This window comes from Oncorhynchus kisutch, linkage group LG10, assembly GCF_002021735.2.
Source record: "Oncorhynchus kisutch isolate 150728-3 linkage group LG10, Okis_V2, whole genome shotgun sequence".
In the NCBI taxonomy this organism is placed as follows: Eukaryota; Metazoa; Chordata; class Actinopteri; order Salmoniformes; family Salmonidae; genus Oncorhynchus; species Oncorhynchus kisutch.
Genome location: NC_034183.2, coordinates 54,625,363 through 54,645,331, shown reverse-complemented (window position 1 = coordinate 54,645,331; position 19,969 = coordinate 54,625,363). Strand labels below are relative to the sequence as shown.

Sequence of the window (19,969 nt, the reverse complement as noted above, 5' to 3'; positions counted from 1 at the left end):
CCATTTATGAATGTGTTATTCAATGCACTTCTTTAGTGGTAGCCAAATTCCAAAATATTTTTTACTTTTTTATTATACAGTATCTACAGGGCTCCTTAAATTCTAAATCAAATAGCTAAATGATCCATGGTATGACCATCTTAAAACAATTCCATATGTTAGCTTAGTAGAACCCCCTCCCCCCAGAGGCTTAGACTTTAGAGGTTTTAACATGCAAATCTGCGCCCAGCTGCCCACACAGGCCCAAAGTAATGCTTAAATTCTGCTAATTGAGTAAAGAGGGGCTTGTGAATGAGTGGTGTAAACAAACTATCCAAAACAAGCGTCCATAGCCGGATGGATGGGGGGTGACAGGGGGGCGGGGGTTGGTGGACCAGGTTGGTTGCTGGTTTCATTTCATGGGAGAGAGCCCTGGTGGTGTGTGGGTGCTAGTTGGGTGGGTTGGTGGGTGGAGGGTAGAGGGGGTTGGGGGTGTAGCTGTAGTGCAGCTGGGGACACATGTTGGCACTCTGACAGATGAGGCAGAGTGCCACAGCTGTCCAGTAGCCCCCCTCCTCCTTCGCCCCCCGCCCCCGTATTTCCCAGAAGCCCCGGCTGAGGCCATGACGGAGGGGCCTTGAGTGCTGACTTCCTGTGGGGGCCAGGAAACAATTTTACACGGGGATTAGACGGCTAGGAGGGAGAGCAGACCAACAGAACCCCCCCCCCCCCCAACACTAAACTACACCCCCCTGGAGAGACCATGACACAGTCAGGGACTAGGAGACAAGACACTCCCATATTAACCTGCTGTTTCAGGGTTATGTTTAATATTCAAACGTTTCAATTGATCTGTTGATGTGAATATGCAATCTATGGTCTGACGTGTAAGTCACCACTCCAGCGTTGTCCTGAGGAGGTTTTTGTGTTTGAGATGTCAGGAATTTGGTGAGAGAAGGAACAATACCCCTGTGGTGCTTTGTTTACGGAAGTGTAAGGGAACACATGGAAAAGTCCTGCAGCTCAGATGGCATATATCTCTCTCTCCCTAAATCTCTCCCTCTCTCTTTCTTTTTCTCCCCCTCTCCACCCCGGTCTTTCCCCTGTAGGCCTAACACCAGCACGCTAAGCAAAACCATCTGTTTGCCCCACATAAACGGGAAGCTAGCTAACAAAGAAAGAGAGAGAGGCGGAAGTAGAAAGAGTAGGAGAGAGGGAGTGCCAGAGGGAGAGAGAGAGAGGGGGAAGTAGAAAGAGTAGGAGAGAGGGAGTGCCAGAGGGAGAGAGAGAGAGGGGGACTGAGGGAGATGGAAATTAATCATTCTCTTTTGGGTGAATACAAATATACACATGCCCCCATATACTGTACGTCTGATAGACAATTTAACTGTACACAATTCTTATCAAATCAAAAATAAAACACAATTGTATTTGTCACATGCGCCGAATACAACAGGTGTAAACCTTACAGTGAAGCGCTTACTTACAAGCCCTTAACCAAATATTCAGTTAAAGAAATAGAGTTAAGAAAAATATTTACTAAGTAAAACAACAACAAAAAAGTAACTATAAAACAACAATACAGAGGCTGTATACAGGGGGTACCAGTACCGAGTCAATGTATACAGGGGGTACCAGTACCGAGTCAATGTATACAGGGGGTACCAGTACCGAGTCAATGTATACAGGGGGTACCAGTACCGAGTCAATGTATACAGGGGGTACCAGTACCGAGTCAATGTATACAGGGGGTACCAGTACCGAGTCAATGTATACAGGGGGTACCAGTACCGAGTCAATGTATACAGGGGGTACCAGTACCGAGTCAATGTATACAGGGGATACCAGTACCGAGTCAATGTATACAGGGGGTACCAGTACCGAGTCAATGTATACAGGGGGTACCAGTACCGAGTCAATGTTAGTTAAGGTCATTCATACATGTAGGTATGGGGAAAGTGACTATGCATTGACAATAAACAGCGAGTAACAGCACTATACAAATAAAGGGGAGGCGGTCATGCGTGCGCGCGTTTGCGTTTGTGTGTGTGTTTGTTGTCTCGTGTGGCTGAGGAAGAGAAGCCTGACAAATGAAACAGTCTGACTGCTCAATATTCTATTTTATCCGTGATTATCACCACCACTGGGCTCTCTCTCTCTCTCTCTCGCCTCCTCTCTGCGTGGCCTAGTTTCAATCTCACGCTCCCGCTCACTTTCACAATCCCTCAACAGGGAAGGAAATAAAGCATCTGACCAGATCCAGCTGACAAGGCATCCTCATTTCTGACCAGAGTGGACAACATACATCTCTGTTATGCTTCATATTGATGGAAGACACATGAACATACATAGAAGTGCAGAGAAGCCATATGAATTTTTAAAAATTGTTATCTCGTTATGTTGAGATCGTTACTTATCTGATGATTACGACATGAGTTGTTTTTCCAGAGATCAGAAGATCATTCTCTCACGATCATGGCATAACAAAGAAAATGTTGAGATGGCGAGATAAACTCTATAAATAGGAGTGGACGTATTGATGATATATTGACAGTATGGCGGAGGAGGCAGAGCCCACGGTGGATCAGCGCATATGTTTTGATTGATTGTTACACTAAAGTATGGTACATTTCATGCTGTCATTCTTTCATTTTTTGTTTGGAGCTCATTATCAGCTTATAAATTAGAATGGTAACAAGCTAAATGTCCTTTAACTTGAGCTAAGAGCTCACGGGGCATCTAAGCCCTCACGGGGCATTTAAGCCCTGAACAATGCCTGACAGGCAAACCTGTCTCCCGGGCTGTGTGCTACCCCCAAGACCACAGCCAATTGCATGTGAGAAACAACGCAGCTAACTTGGCTAGTCTTATGAGCGAGCGAGCTAGTTAGCTAGGTAGTCTTGTTAGCTAGCTAACTTGGCTAGTCTTATGAGCGAGCGAGCTAGTTAGCTAGGTAGTCTTGTTAGCTAGCTAACTTGTTATCTATGCTGGTTGTTAGCTAGCATAACTGACATGTATAATTGTAAAGGGACACTTCATGCTTTATGGATAATATTTACATTTACAGAGTGGGTGAGCTCCATTCTTGACAGGCTGATCAAATTCAATAGCAGCCTCAGAGGCTGGGCTCCCGAGTGGCACAGCGGTCTAAGGCACTGCATCTCAGTGCTTGAGATGTTACTACAGACACCCTGGTTAGAATCCAGGCTGTATCACAACTGGCCGTGATTGGGAGTCCCATAGGGCGGCGCACAATTGGCATTGTCTGTATTTGGCCGGTGGAGGCCATCATTGTAAATAAAATAACAATTTAACAGACTTGCCTAGTTAAATAAAGGCAACAACAACAAAAAAAGAGGCTGTCTTCAAGGAGCCTTACATATGAAACATCTTACAAAGCAGCATTTTGATTTATCATCCTCTGAGGCTGCTATTGAATCTGATCAGCCTGACAGGAATAGAGCTCAACCCTTGGATCAGATATGCATCTACCAAACAGCCTACAACAGCCTACAAGGCACCAACCTTATTTCTAAGCCTCTGAGGCAGAAATTGAATCTGATCAGCCAGTCAGATTAGTTAGTCCAGCTAATAAGACTACCTAGCTAACTAGCTAGCTAACAAGACTACCTAGCTAACTCACAAGACAAGACAAATTAGCGGTGTTGTTCCATGCATGAGATTGGAGTGGTCTTGGGGGTGGCACGCAGCCTAGGAGACAGCCTGTCAGGCATCAACGAGCACATTGCGATCAACGCAGTCACAGGGCTCCATGATGAGGTGGTTGTCGTGAACAAATGAATGAGTGGTACTTTTGATTATCTCGTGATCCCGACAAAACTTTTGTTATGTCGGGATTAGGAGATAAATAAGTTGTGATCTCGACATAACGAGGGAATCATTTTTGTTCATTCATATGTCCTCTCTGGACTAAATATATGAGGGATTGGGCTTTCAGAGTCTGAGTTGAGTCTACCGGTCAGTCAGACGCGCGGTGGCCAGAGTAGCCGAGCTGATGAGTAATTGATTTTGGTCGAGATCAAATTAAAGCAAAGAGACTTTAATTAAAGTTGTAAAAACACATTGTCCTTGCTCTGGGGCTTGGAGGACCGTGGTCAGAGCCAGACTGCTCTTATGTTCAGACAGACATGCTCCGCTCCTGAATACAAACATGAACATGGCTTGCATCCCAAATGGCACTCTATTCCTTATGTAGTGCACTGCTTTTGACCATGGCCCATAGGACTTTGTTCAAAAAGTAGTGAACTATATTTTTTATTTTATTTTTTATTTCACCTTTATTTAACCAGGTAGGCTAGTTGAGAACAAGTTCTCATTTGCAACTGCGACCTGGCCAAGATAAAGCATAGCAGTGTGAGCATACAACAAAGAGTTACACATGGAGTAAACAATTAACAAGTCAATAACACAGTAGAAAACAAACATATAGGGAATTACGTGCCATTTGGGATATAGCCATGGTTGCCCGATCAAAGCCCTCTCATGCAGGGTTATGTTACATCAGTCGCTGAGTAACCAGCCCAGGAAATGACATGGGAGTTGAGATTTGTGATCCGAGGGGTCAAACGTCCAGATACGGAATACTGGGGGTGTAAAACAGCTTCATCGCACAACACACACGGCTATGATGAGCTCAACCAGGAGGTCAACGTCCAGCTTTAAACCGTGGCTCATATACAGAGGTGAAAGCTATGCAAGTTACCCAGACTTTATTAGACATCTGAACAAACACACCAGCAACTGTCATATAACACAGAGGCTTCTTAGACAAACACCGGTCTCTGAGGAAACCTTCAAATACAACACATACTGTAGGTAGGTAATCACAGACCACCGTCTCTTTGTGGAATCTGTGGAGGGTGGGAAGAGGTCCATCTTGCTCTCAAGTCCCCATCCTATCCTCCTCCCATCCCCCTCTCCGTCTCCAGTGTGCCTGGCTGGGCCTCTGTCTGAGCTGAGACGGGAGGGGGCTGGTGGGAAAATGGGAATGTGGTGATTAAGAGTGGGCCTATATGACCTCCCAGCTCTAAAAATACACTGTTTACTCAAGACCACTGCCAAGGAATTCTGGACTAGGCAGAGGGGAGTGCATAAACGTGTTTTGGGGGGAAACCAGAGAGAGAGGACAGGAAGTGCGTGTGTGTGTGTGTGTGTGTGTGTGTGTGTTTGTGAGGGCATGTGTGTGTGAGGGCATGTGTGTGTGTGTGTGTGTGTGTGTGTGTGTGTGTGTGTGTGTGTGTGTGTGTGTGTGTGTGTGTGTGTGTGTGTGTGTGAGAGAGAGAGAGGGGGAGGGCACACATGCGTGTACGTGACAATGTGCGTGTGAAGGAAGGGAATGTCTTGAAAGGAGGAAAACAATGCATTTCAGGAGCTTGAATAGAGTGTAAGCTACATTAACAAGGCCTTGATATCTTGGCACTTGAAGCTGCGCTGCCGGTCAACTTAATAAACCTGTCATGGTTAGATTAGTATGGAGAGTTGACATAAGAGCTCCTAGTTCTGTCCGAGTACTGACACACACAGGCAATCACCACACAGATCACATTCAGGGACTTCTTGGAACACACAGATACACACTTCCAAAGACAGTTGTAAACATTGTCTCTTTCAGTCTCTTCCAGCCATCATTGTCTGGCATCCCACACCAAGAGTCATGCTCTTGACAGAGAGAGTGTGTTTCATAGAAGTGAGAAGAAAGAGAGGGACAGAGAGAAAGAAACCGAGAGAGAGGGGGGGGGAGTTAGCGAGAGCTTCCCTCAGTGGACCCACTGTGTTCTGCCTCCTGTGTGTCTCCTAGCCTCCCACTCCTCTGTCTGTCCCTGGGCTGCCAACGAGGGGCTCAGTTGAGGCGGGAGAGGGAAGGAGTTGGGAGAAAATAGAGATTATGTGAGACAGATATGGATGCATGGGAGCGAGAGGCTCCTGTCCTGTTTGAGGGCCAGGCAGTAGGCCATGGAGGCATTTCATAAAGGCACCAGCCAGACTGTATGGGTTGGGGTTGTATGACAGGCCTCTGTTAGACATCATGGCCCTGACTGCTGCTGACACCGAGCTTGGCACCACATGCTGTGATGGCGACTACAGTCTGTCTAAAGTCTGTCTACTGACTGTCTACTGTCGGTCTACTGTCGGTCTACTGACGGTCTACTGACGGTCTACTGACTGTCTACTGACTGTCTACTGTCGGTCTACTCTCGGTCTACTGTCGGTCTACTGTCTGTCTACTGTAGATCTACTGTAGGTCTACTGTCTGTCTCCTGTCTGTCTACTACCGGTCTACTGTCTGTCTACTGTCTGTCTACTGTCTGTCTACTGTCGGTCTACTGTCTGTCTACTGTCTGTCTACTGTCTGTCTACTGTAGGTCTACTGTCTGTCTCCTGTCTGTCTACTACCGGTCTACTGTCTGTCTACTGTCGGTCTACTGTCTGTCTACTGTCGGTCTACTGTCGGTCTACTGTCTGTCTACTGTCGGTCTACTGTCTGTCTACTGTCTGTCTCCTGTCTGTCTACTGCCGGTCTACTGTCTGTCTACTGTCGGTCTACTGTCGGTCTACTGTCGGTCTACCTCCGGTCTACTGTCGGTCTACTGTGTACCAGACAGGCACCATGGGTGAACTGCCACTCTGGGTTAGTAGGTCAACGCAATGGGACACTAACACACAACACCTAACCTAAAATGGACATATGTTGCCCATTTGGGCATATGCCAGCCCTCCCATCCGATCCCACACCTGTCTCCTCTCTCTCTCTCTCTGCAGTATCACATCTCAATCAACCTAGCTAACCAGAGGCTTTTGTTCACTTCACACTAGACAATGTGGACGTGAATACACATGTAACTACGCCCACTGAGCTGCTCGGGAGAAGCTCTCTAGCCGCAGAACAGAACGTGCTCACAGTGAAGCCTGCAGGGCTCATAATGAGCAATAACGACTACATGACATGACTAATCATGTTCAAATGAAGGTGCTATAAAGGTTAGTGCACACAGACGGAGGTGTGGGATGACCTGCTGGAACTTATACTCTCCTATTCCGGATGGACAGAAATCTATGAAGCTCACTTTCAGAATGGCACAAACTCGCAACATCCCTTCAATATCACAGTGCTTTTCAATACAGACCTACTCTGCTTAGCCTACATTCACTTGTGACTGAATTTCCTGCCTTGGATTTTCTATCCTGACTCTAAATGGGCCCCTAAAAAATGAATTAAACTGGTCTAATCTGTGCGAATATACCTGAGACTATACGTCACAGTGTCTCCTCCCTGCTTTGTGATGGGCCATTAGATAGGTGTGGCCAGTGGCCATGTAATGGTCGTGTAGCACAGCACCTAATTCTTAGTGTGATGATTATAGTCAGTAAGTTATTTGACACACTCCCTCTAGCGCCAGCAGTAAATCACCTGTGTGACAGCTCTGAGGCCTCCCGCTCTTCTCTGCTCTGTGGAGGTGGCAGCACACACACACACGCTTGTGCCAGCCTCGCCCCTCCAGGGTGTGTTCCTGAAGTGAGATTGAGTCACCTCGCTCACCCTGTCCTCCCTCCCTCGCTCCCTCAGGAGGCTGCATGTCCCGTCTGACTTGAGGCTTCAGAGAGCCTCAACTCACCGCTCCCTCAACGCCCCCACCCTCAGCCCTCCTCCCTTTCCTGTTTGAGTTGTCCTCTGGTAGCGAGTTGTGACATTATCAGGCATGTATACTGTTCATCAGCTGCGTTATATCATTCTAGGGATTTTCACTCCACGCTGTCTGTGCTCTGAGAGGACTGAGACTGAGATTGCCTGGGAGTGAGGTGGGAGAGGGGAGGGGGTAGATACGGATATGATGCCTGACTGATAGTGTGATCCACCACACCATCCCACACTCACGTCACGTCTTGGCTCCCGAGTGGTGCAGCGGTCTAAGGCACTGCATCACAGTGCTAGAGGCATCACTACAAACCCTGGTTTGTATCATAACCGGCCGTGACTGGGAGTCCATGAGGCGGAGCACAATTGGCCCAGCGTCGTCTGGGTTAGGGTTTGGCCGTCATTGTCATTGGCAAGCTGACTTGCCTTGTTAAATAAAGGTTAAATAAATACTAAGTAAAATAAAGACTGCCATGACCATTGCTGCTGGTGGAGGTCAAGTGGTCTGTGTGTGTGTGTGTGTGTGTGTGTGTGTGTGTGTGTGTGTGTGTGTGTGTGTGTGTGTGTGTGTGTGTGTGTGTGTGTGTGTGTGTGTGTGTGTGTGTGTGTGTGTGTGTATCTGTCTTATCTTGAACCCGGGTGTGAGAGTCCCCCTGTCTCATGCTGACAGGTGGCCGGGGAATCTGGTAGTGGTTTTGGCGCGTCCTACAGATATAGGATCTTAATTTGATCACCCTGTTGCAGGAGAACTTGTAGTGTATTTGAGGTTTAAAAGGCTTCTGAAGTTTGTCATTTCCACTTGATTTTCCCTCATGAAAAATGCATCAACCCCTACAAAAATGACCATTATTTATAATCCACATAATAATTCACATTTCTTGTTGCTGCAGGATAATTTTTCTTTTGTAGCAAATTGGCTCAAAGTAAGATCCTACGTGTACTTCTGCGCGTGTGTGTGTGTGTTCGTGTGTGTTCAGGCATACTATGAGTCTCACAAACTTTTATAGATGCACAATCGAGAGCATCCTGTCAGGCTGTATCACCGCCTGGTACGGCAACTACTCCGCCCACAACCGTAAGCCTCTCCAGAGGGTAGTGAGGTCTGCACAACGCATCACCGGGGGCAAACTACCTGCCCTCCAGGACACCTACACCACCTGATGTCACAGGAAGGTCAAAAAGATCATCAAGGAGAACAACCACCCGAGCCACTGCCTGTTCACCCCGCTATCATCCAGAAGACGAGGTCAGTACAGGTGCATCAAAGCAGGGACCGAGAGACTGAAAAACAGATTCTATCTCTAGGCCACCAGACTGTTAAACATTCATCACTAACATTGAGTGGCTGCTGCCAACACACAGACTCAACTCCAGCCACTTTAATAATGGAAAAGTTGATGTAATAAATGTATCACTAGTCATTTTAAGCAATACCACTTTTTATAATGTTTACATACCCTACATTAATCATCTCATATGTATATACTGTACTCTATACCATCTACTGCATCTTGCCTATGCCGCACGGCCATCGCTCATCCATATATTTATATGTACATATTCTTATTCATTCCTTTACACTTGTGTGTATAAGGTAGTTGTGAAATTGTTAGATTACTTGTTAGATATTACTGCACGGTCAGAACTAGAAGCACAAGCATTTCGCAACACTCGCATGAACATCTGCTAACCATGTGCATGTGACCAATAACATTTGATTTGATTTGAGAAACCCCATGAACCAAGCTCTGGAGAGGGAAGTAAACGATAAAGAGATTAGGTACTAATGATGTCCGTGCTTGGTGACACATCATTTACACAGAATCACACACGAACATCAAGAGCTATAGAGGAACTTCTGGTGTAAACGTTCTGTAAAACTGGAACACTGACTTCCTGAAAGCAGCAAAACGTGTGTTCACTCAGGCGTACACAAACAAACACACACACACACACACACAACTTACCCGTTTGTCCCATTGGCTGTGCGAGTCGGCTGAGAGAGAGTCACCTCAAGTGGACCCTGTGAAGAAAAGCAACAACAACAAAAACAATTAACCCAGCTAGCACATTTGGTTCCTTGAATGTTGTGGACATGTACATTTTTGGTTTCCCATTGGTTCTGGGAATTAAGCCATACATTTCCTGACCGGTAAAACGTTCTGAGAACAGAAGTGAACATTTTGCCTGTTCTGGGAACATTTATATGTAGGTTGAAGGGAGGTTCTGAGAAAGTTTTACTATGGTTCCCTGAGAGGTTGTATTAATGTTCTGAGAACGGAAATTATAGGTTATTTGAAGGTAATAAAAGTAAGGTTCTGAGAACATGTTTCAACAAGACGTTTAATAACATTGTTAGCTTAGTTGAACTGTTTTGAACTCCAAGCACAGATCAAAATGAATTTGCTGAGGCATTAATCATGTAAACACGTGTATTTTTTGTATTTATCGTGGCACATCAGTGAGATTTGAATCTATGACCTTTTGTTCTTAATCCATGGAATTAGTCCACTGGGCCCTCCAGGATGGAGCTAGCATGCCATGTTTTTTCAACTCATACAAAGCTGTTAAGTTTAGTCTATTCAAACAGACTCCATTTCAAAGAAAACAAGCGCTCATTAACATCAGGTGTGGCCAATTAGTGGGTGCAACCAACACAGCTGAACACGCTTAACAAGACAGAGGATGGAGATAGTTTTGTTGATGCTCAGAACATAATCATTTATTTCAATAACATTCTTAGAAAGTTCTCTGAACGTTACTAAAGTTTTCTTGTGGTTTTTTATGGATCTTGTTTTTATGTTCTCTGATCTATTTGAGAACATGGCTTTAAAAATAGAACCATGATTTTGCAGGTAGGAAACGTTATGCTGAAACTACTGAAAATCCCAGAGAAGAATGTTGTTTCTTTTAACATATTCAGAACAATGTAAGCATATGACTTTAAATGGAAAACTATAGGAAACGTTATGCTGAAGTACTGAAATTCTCACAGAAGAACGTTGTTTCTTTTAACATATTCAGAACAATGTAAGCATATGACTTTAAATGGAAAACTATAGGAAACGTTATGCTGAAGTACTGAAATTCTCACAGAAGAACGTTGTCTCTTAATGTTCTCTGAACTATTTGAGAATATTCCCAATTGTTAAACCAGTTGGAGAACGTTCCTAGAATATTACCAAAATGTCATTTTGAATGTTTGAACTTTTAGGAAATGATATGTTCAAGTAGTGTAAATGAGCTTAGAATGTTCCAAAGCCAAGCAACTATCCTGCACCATTCCCAGGAGGTTTTGGGAAGGTAGTATGTAAAATAACCAAAGGACCAACACCCTCTCACCAAGATCTAAGAAACATATGGTTCTCATAACGGTATGTGCTAGCTGGGAAGAGTCTGCATTCTGATTACAACATACATGAGTAATGAGGGGTGATCTGAGAGAGCTATGGGCCAATCAGTTCAAGGTAGATAACCCTGTCGAGATTTGATGTAGGCTAGTTAATGTGCTATGACAGTTAGCATGGTAGGTTCCCGGGCAGTCTAGATGGGGTGATTTCGCCCCTGAAGGTTTGCCCCCCAGCCAACCCTGTGTGTTACAGTATAGCATTCTGCCTGCCTTTCCTGGCAGCCACACCAGGCACATAGCTGCTCTGTTCTTGTAATGGTTGGCTTTCACATCCAAGGGTGAGATGGTTGGGAGAAATATGGCATTCAAAACAGGCTCATTTAACATAAGAACCAGGAACAGAGGATTATTTTGTGCTTTAGCTCAACACACACCCCCACGCCCTTTTATTCACATCCAGTCATTTCTGTGAAAAAGGCAAATAACATCAAATATTTGTGGTCAGTCGCACTCCTATCTCACATAGCTGTCAGTGTCTATAAACACACACACATGACAAAATGATATATTCAAGTCCCATAAGACTAATATTGGTACAGTGTCAAAATAAACAAACAGAAATCCATTTTTTTTCTTAGCAGACACTTCTAGCCAGAGCACTTGAACCTATAGGTCACTAGACCAACCAAGGCTGTAACACCGTATAGCCTACCCTCACATGCTGCTGGCACTCCTCCCTCAGAGAGAGACAGACAGACAGAGAGTGAATTCTGCAAAAATATCCTCCGTGTACAACGTAGAACACCAAATAATGCATGCAGAGCAGAATTAGGCCGATACCCACTAATTATCAAAATCCAGAAAAGAGCTGTTAAATTCTACAACCACCTAAAAGGAAGCAATTCACAAACCTTCCATAACAAAGCCATCACCTACAGAGAGATGAACCTGGAGAAGAGTCCCCTAAGCAAGCTGGTCCTGGCGCTCTGTTCACAAACACAAACACACACTACAGAGCCCCAGGACAGCAGCACAATTAGACCCAACCAAATCATGAGAAAACAAAAAGATAACTACTTAACATATTGGAAAGAATTAACAAAAAAACTGAGCAAACTAGAATGCTATTTGGCCCTACACAGAGAGTACACAGCGGCAGAATACCTGACCACTGTGACTGACCCAAAATTAAGGAAAGCCTTGACTATGTACAGACTCAGTGAGCATAGCCTTGCTATTGAGAAAGGCCGCCGTAGGCAGACATGGCTCTCAAGAGAAGACAGGCTATGTGCTCACTGCCCACAAAATGAGGTGGAAACTGAGCTGCACTTCCTAACCTCCTGCCCAATGTATGACCATATTAGAGAGACATATTTCCCTCAGATTACACAGATCCACAAAGAATTCGAAAACAAATCCAATTTTGAAAAACTCCCATATCTACTGGGTGAAATTCCACAGTGTGCCATCACAGCAGCAAGATTTGTGACCTGTTGCCACGAGAAAAGGGCAACCAGTGAAGAACAAACACCATTGTAAATACAACCCATATTTATGCTTATTTATTTTATCTTGTGTCCTTTAGCCATTTGTACATTGTTAGAACACTGTATATATATATAATATGACATTTGTAATGTCTTTACTGTTTTGAAACTTCTGTATGTGTAATGTTTACTGTTCATTTTTGTTGTTTTTCACTTTATATATTCACTTTGTATGTTGTCTACCTCACTTGCTTTGGCAATGTTAACACATGTTTCCCATGCCAATAAAGCCCTTGAATTGAATTGAATTGAATTGAGTGAGAGAGAGAGAGGCCAGACCAGGGAGACAAACAGACTAGGCCCATAAATGAGGGTGTAGAGACAGACTCCCGTTTCTACTTTAACTGCACTGATGACTAAGCAGAGGGCTTTTTTTCATTTCCTGGAAAATCACAATGAGGGGCCAACATCATTTCAGTGTACAGTACTTTTCCTCTTAAACAGCCATCTATCCCCACCCCTCTCTCTGCTGCACACTGAGAGATGTGTCAACTGAATACCCGGAGCCCCTGCTAGCAGTCAAGTTAAATCAATTTTCACGGTGGAACAGGGAACTTTTTATTCCGGGACGCCCTGTGAAGTAGCCAGTGGCTGAAAAGGAGATTTCCTTTTACTGCCTATGGGCCCTTAGGAATCCTAGCCTGGCCTTGGAAAACCTCATCAGAGCTAGCCTGTGATCCAGTTGGCCCGTGTCCGTGGTGCGCTGTGTGTTTCTGTGGCCTGTGTTGTTGTCTCTGAGGAAACACAGCCTTAAGGGAGGCCCTGCTGCGGCCCAGCCCGGGGTTCTGGCCTACCTGAAACACTATCCAGGTCAGCTCTGGGCCCCTCGCTGTTCAAACACCACATTTTACTGCTGGGTCTGCTAAGTTTAGGACTCTGCCTCCGCAAAGTGCTTCAGAAAGTTGTAAAAAAAAAAATGGGAAAAGAAAAATCCAACTACTAATTTACAGTACTCGCTCTGTATGAGGGTAGACACCGGGCGGAGGGCCCGAGGTCAAATGAAAGGATAAGAAGAAGGTGTGAGTAATGTGACTGAGTTCAAGTTTAACCCAGGGACAGGTATTGTAAACGTCAGACGAGCCCGATAGGAATGACTGAATGGTGTCGTAAAGCAATTTGTGAATGAGGCTCGAGCGGGCTGTGGCCCTCCCCTGCTCCTGGCTCTGCTTGGCCCTCGTCGACCCTCAACCGTCTGGCCAAGTCCCGTTCTCTAGACATTCGGCTCACACCAGACACAGCCTGAGCTTGCCATGTCTGACTGAGAGAAAACTGGTGACGGTTATGATTGATGTCACTGTTTGCCTTATGGCAATTCTGCTTATAAATCCAATAAATAAATCCTCCCCGGTCTTATTGTGAGTAGGTACTCTCTACGAAAAGAACACTGCCACTGAACATTATCTCCCCCGTCTGTGTATCTAGGCCCGAGATTCCCAAACTTTTTCACTCACACTTATTTCCTGCTATTCTACACATTTTGTCATGGGTGGCAGAGAAAATGTTGCCATTTTAAAGCTAATTTTCTATACATGTTGCCTTGTCTAATGTGTATTCGTGTGACACTTGAGTGACTCAAACATTACAAGAAAGTCTATGGGCTCGTTTATCTGGACAAGTGATAAATATCTCTCTAATGACAAGAGGAAAACTGATGATGTACTACCCAATTTTGTGCATTCCACTATCACAACTTTCAATAGTAAGTTGAAAGCCCCTGCCGATCCCTCGCGCCCCCCCCCCCCAGGATTGTGAACCACTGTTCCAAGCTACCTCTTTAAATGCATAGTACCAAAGATGATAGAAGGAGAAAAGAAGGAGAGAATGGCGTGCTATTCAGAAGTCAGGAGGAGTCGATCTCGCTGGAGAGAGTAGACCGAGTGGAAGAGAGGGCAGGCAGGGGATGAATCATCCGGACTGGAGCGGGGGCCCGGGAAGGAGGGAGAGAGAGATGTCGTGATGTATTCGTTCCGCGGCTCACTTCCGCTCTCCTCTGGCCCCCCTCCACCACCACCCTCTCCTCCCTCCTCCTCCCCCTGCCTGGCCCTGCAGCTCTCCTGGGAGGCTGAGTAACCAGGATGAAATGCTCGGGCTCTGCCAACACCAGCCTGAGGACCAGATGTGTGGCCTGAAGGTGGCGAGGCCGAGACACAACGGAAACCAAATATAAACCAACCCCTGAAGACTCTTTTCTAATAAAGAGGGGAGGGCAGAGGCATCGCCGTTAGCCGGTTAACGGGACCCACTTTCGTGCAAGCCACGACTGGACCTGGCTGGACCTGGACCTGGACAGGCACATTGCCGGGTGGCAAACATAGCTAGGCCTAACTTCACATTGCATCTAGCAGAATGCTGAGATTTAAGTGGAAACATGGAAGGGAGAGAGAATGACGGATGTCCTCTCCTAAAATTTGTGCCCTGGCTATCTCAACACTGAAGGCATTCAGCTCAGCCTGCCTGACTGTTTGGGCAGCTGTTGGGAGAGCAATTTCTTTGAATCCGGATTGTAAACATGCAGGGGAAAGGTTCTGAACTGGCCCAGGCAGTGACCGCTCTGCCAGCCAAGCCTGCACAAGCGTCACAAACTGCCTCGTGCCTCCAACTACAGCTGGAGCACAGGCCGGCCACAGAGCGTCACTCCAGGGTTTTAGTATTACGGCTGTTACTCTTCATAACCCTTCTTGGCACCGCAGAGGAAAAGGTTGACGTAGAAGTTGGTGGTGGTGAAGATGTTGGATGGATGTATCTGGAGCGGAGGGGAGACTCCTCACTCCTCCACCAGGCCTGTGGGTAACTGTGGTCATCCCTGGCAGCAGCAGGGGCCATTTAGCTAACAAGCTTTTACAGAGAAAACGTTCCAACACACACACACAGAGGGAGGGCTGGGAGGTCTGACCTACTGCCTCAAAGTGCGGCTTGTCCAACGCTGAACGTAACTGAGGCCACTGTGCAAACAGTGGAACTTCCCTGTAGGGCTTTCCCAGGACCAGGACTCATCTACAACACTCACCTTCCGACCCCACCCCCAAAACCACCACTGACACCATGGAAAGCCAAATTTATACAGTTCACAAATCCTTTGATTTTCCTTGGGATGGACGGCCTTCGGAGTCTGTGCTGTAATGGTGCATTCTTAGTCTGGGTCAGCTGAGGTCTAATGGTTGGCTCAGCGGGTAGTATTGACTGGTTGTATCTATATCCAGCACACATCAGTGAGAGGGGTCAGGCCGGGAGGAAACAGGATTAGCAGTAGGCAGGAAATCAATCATCAATATTTTATCGGGAGTTGTGTCCGGTTATAGTTAAGAAGCTGATACAATCTCAAGTGGGAGGTGAGGCCTACTGTTTGTAGAAAAGGGTATGAACCCACAATAACCTAAGTCACTGGAGCAAACCAAAGCCAGTGGTTTGAACAGTAGGCCAGACCCCCACCACCACTCATTCACATAGCCTATGCTCACTGTAGTCCACATGATACAACATGGACGGCCACACAATGAATGTGAAATCAGATCATTATTGATTTGAACAGGGATGTTCTTTAGCGGTTACTCTCTTTGTGCTCTTTTGGGAAAGGAAGTATGCAGCACACTATTGGGTAAATCCATATTAATTCATTTCAAAAGCTAACAAACAGGGTTGTCAAACCCTCCGAATTTCTCGCACAAAAAATCTTTACACGTCAATTATCTAAAAAAAACGCGGAAAATCCGATTTTGTTCATTCGTTGTAGCTTAGACCCTACTTCAGATCCTCTGAGGTGTTTGTGTTGTGTCGCCGTCGGTTGAGACACAACTTGCTGTTGAATACAGGGTGGGTGTCATTTCAATCCTAGAAATAGAATTCATAGAATGGACCTATCCCTTCAGACTAGCTGTAGCTGGTATACCATTAAAATGTCAATTCAATTGCAATTTTAAGATCTAATTCCTACCACAAAGATGGCCGCCGGTCCACCCACCGTCGAATGTCAACTGGTCATGTCTGTATTATTATCTATCCTTCAATGAGTTCAATAGATTTCCTATGGAGGACTGACAGTAGCCTAAAATGTAAAACAACATATTCCCATTCAAGTCAACATTCTCTGATATGTGGACCTCCAACCATCTTTATGGTATTATCTGAAAGTGTAAATATCTATTTAATTCTCATTTTAGTACATTTATCAGCCAAAACATGACACCCACCTGTATTCAAGAGCATGTTGTGTCTCAACCAATGGCAGGGCACAACACCAAAACCTTAGATTATGTAAAATAGGGTCTAAACTACAACATAAGTAAATATGTCATTTAAAAAATTAAAATAAAATTATAAAACAGTTTGGCCACCCTGTTTGTAAGCTTTTAAATTATATCTCAACCATTGATCTTTGCCAGTGCTGAAGACATGTCTCATGGTATGCAGGGGTATGCAAAATAAGTCAACTTTGAGCACCTTTATCTCTTGAAGGTTTTGGCATTCAGGTCCAAAAAGTAGCTTTCTGAGCACTTCGGGAAAATATGTATGGAAGGTTGTGTTCAAATCAACACGGGTGCTGTCAAAAAGTGATTGAACTTAAATGGATTTACCCCACTGTAAAGTCACAATGAGGTAATGACAGAGAGAAGACATGATTGCGAGGCTAAAAGGGGTGGTGGCAGTTTTTGGCCTGGATATGCATGGCTAGGTTAGGGTTATTCTATATGGTGGGAGGTTGAGCACAGGAGGTTGGTGTCCCCTTAATTGGGGAGGACAGGCTTGTGGAAATGGCTGGAGCGGAATAGGTGGAATGGTATCAAACACATGGGTTCCGTGTGATGAATGTCATTCCATTAGCTCCCTTCCAGCCATTATTATGAGCTGTCCTCCCCTCAGCAGCCTCCACTGCTGTGGAGAGGGTCTTACTTTAAGCCCATCAAGCTGCATTAACTGAGACATACTACAATAGCCCTGCATTGATTGAGGAAATGGACCATGGATGGATTTATTTTTTATTTTTTTAGCTATCACTGCCAGACAGATGGTGCATAATGATCAAGACATGGGATGTTTGCCAAGAACAACTCTCCAGTACGGACACCTCTCTGGATCCCCCTGAGCACCAGATGTTCCTCTTATCTCCGGACCAGACCCGTCTGTTAGTGCCGTTGGACTGATGGGAAGAGACCTGCCTATCCATGGCAACTCAAGACCAATTTCCATTAAAGAAAAGTATCTCCCTCCAGTTTCTAAAACATACGTGTGTAACAGCTGGCAGACAGAACGGATGATAGGAATGGATATAGACTATCACTCATAACATCTTCAGGATGGTAACAGGAGGGGAGAGTGGACTATTCGGCTGGATGGGCGTTTCATATTCTTGTTGTGGAAGACCTATAAAGAAAATATGACTGAAAGCTTAACATGAAGAAATATTGAATTAGGCCTACAACTAGAGGGCTTGCTCAGCTGCCGTCAGTCATATTGACTTTGACGATGAATTCTCGGCAAAGCTCCTTTTTAAATGGACATGTCAGGAGGGCGCAGTACATTGTGTCCTAGAGTGACGTAAAGAGGTTACCTCAATACAGGGCAACAATGACCCCACACAAAGCTGAACTCTCTGTGCCTGATTATGTGACTGACATTACAGAGAAGACAAGGCCACAGTCTTGTTTGCCATACAGTGAACAGAGGCCACAGGATCGATTCCATTTAACACGGGGCTTTATTGGTTGCATCACACTGCGTGAGATTTCTCAATGTTGCCCAGGTCTCAAAGAACAGGCCAGACACAGGGATCAACACACATTCTGTCTGTCTGTGTGCCCTGGAACTGTATTTAATTGTGATGGAGGGAGCAGGTCACATGAATGACCTGACACGATCCCTGTATCCTGGAAAAGGAATCAGTCAGGTCAGCATGATGGTAGTGGTACCACTTCAAAACTGTAAATATGGGCTCTGTGACAAAGCTGATCTAACACAACCTCTAGTCTAGGCCTATCTTTGTGCACATAGGCCTGCTCCTTCCTGCCTATGTCTGAATGTTACCATGTGTATCAATCTGGGATAGGATTCTGAAGTGGAATATGGTTATTTTTTGTTGTTGCATGGATAGACCTTTCCCTGGCCCAACTTCGTTTTCCTGCTGCTGAACCCATAGCCAGCAGTGAGTGTATTCATGAGCTGGTGTTCAGGGCAAAATCAGGAAGGTGGGTAAACTTGGGTGACAAGGAGTCATGTAGCCAGCTATACCTCTCTGTGGTGAGGAATGACATTTGTTCATCAATTTATAGCTGCCACTTACTTGTGTGTTTCCCTTCAAAGCAAGCTGCACCATGAGTTGTGCTGGCTACGTAGCCTATTCTTAGTTATAACTATGTTATAACATGTACATGTGTCATAGTAAGCAATCAGACTCCAATACAAGTTATACTTTGTGTACTCTCAAACGTGTTCCATACAGGTTAAATTCTTGATGACTTTTTCTAAACATGTAGCGTCAGCTTTTATGTCTCCCTATGTAGCAAAATCCCAACTGACTGACATATTGGCTGTTATTTAGTAGTCAGGACGATGAGAATAATACATAGGCTGCGTATGACAAGTCTTAACAACGCCGCATAACTGCATCATAGGGGAGGAGGGGGCAGACAAATCATATTAACATGGTTATACTAATAATGCATGCAGATAAGGTTCCTTACACGTCCGTTGCGAGTCAGATCCTCCTTGTTGCGCAACTCAAAAGATTCTTCCTCCTCTTTCTCCCCATAGTCCCGTCCGAGCAAATTGAAACCCTGCCTGCAGCACAGAAACCAACAAAATCCTTGCACAGGCATTCAAATCGGGTAAAGTCAGGTGTTTTCGACTACTCTTGTCGTAAAGTCAACATTCAACGTCTGGTCTCTGGGGGTTACGCGTGTACCTCTCACAGTACGTAACTAAATCCAGAGTCGCGTGAGGATAACATCCAAGTTGAACGAATTCTCTCCATAGACTTCCAGAGGGAATGTGACAAACAGACACATACGCCAAGAGGACAGTCCAACACTAGCCTATAGAAGGAACATAGAAGCTATCGAAGAGTTCAACCTGGTGAAAATGTGTCTGAAAGTTGTGTCAAATCTGTCCTTCCAAAAGGTGATGCCTTGTCCCGAGACCTTGCTCGTATCTGAAGTCGTTGCACAAGTTATCACACGCTAACTAAAATACCAATATGTCTACTTTCACGCCTAAATGCCACTACTGGCTGACAAAACCGTGAATATTGTAAATAAGAGCCGTCTAAAGAAATCAATATGAAGAGCGAAATTCGTGTAGCATGCTGCTATTCACATACTACAGTGTAGTAGCTAAATTTAAGGTAAGGCAGGCGATTATGACTGACTTGACTTGAGTTTGAACAAAAGCGTGCCAGAGTACAGCCAGCCTTGAAAGGGCGGGTTGAGCCGTCCCCTCTTGTCGAATGCG

At 45.2% G+C, this 19,969-nt stretch overlaps 1 protein-coding gene across 3 annotated transcripts in view; it reads right to left on the bottom strand.

Moving 5' to 3' along the window:
- The window catches only part of LOC109898439 (unconventional myosin-X-like), a 46,981-nt gene extending 27,082 nt beyond the window's left edge, over window positions 1–19,899 (bottom strand). Inside the window, exons 1-2 of one of the 3 annotated variants that reach the window (XM_031834034.1) lie at window positions 19,204–19,899; window positions 9,601–9,656 (exon numbers count right to left, since the gene is read on the bottom strand). In XM_031834034.1, coding sequence (XP_031689894.1) covers window positions 9,601–9,656; window positions 19,204–19,338 — 191 coding nt within the window. In that variant the 5' untranslated portion in view covers window positions 19,339–19,899. The remainder of the gene's footprint in view (window positions 1–9,600; window positions 9,657–19,203) is intronic. The other 2 variants (XM_031834033.1, XM_031834035.1) reach the window with 2 other exon arrangements.
- Between the last annotated feature and the right edge of the window lie 70 nt (window positions 19,900–19,969).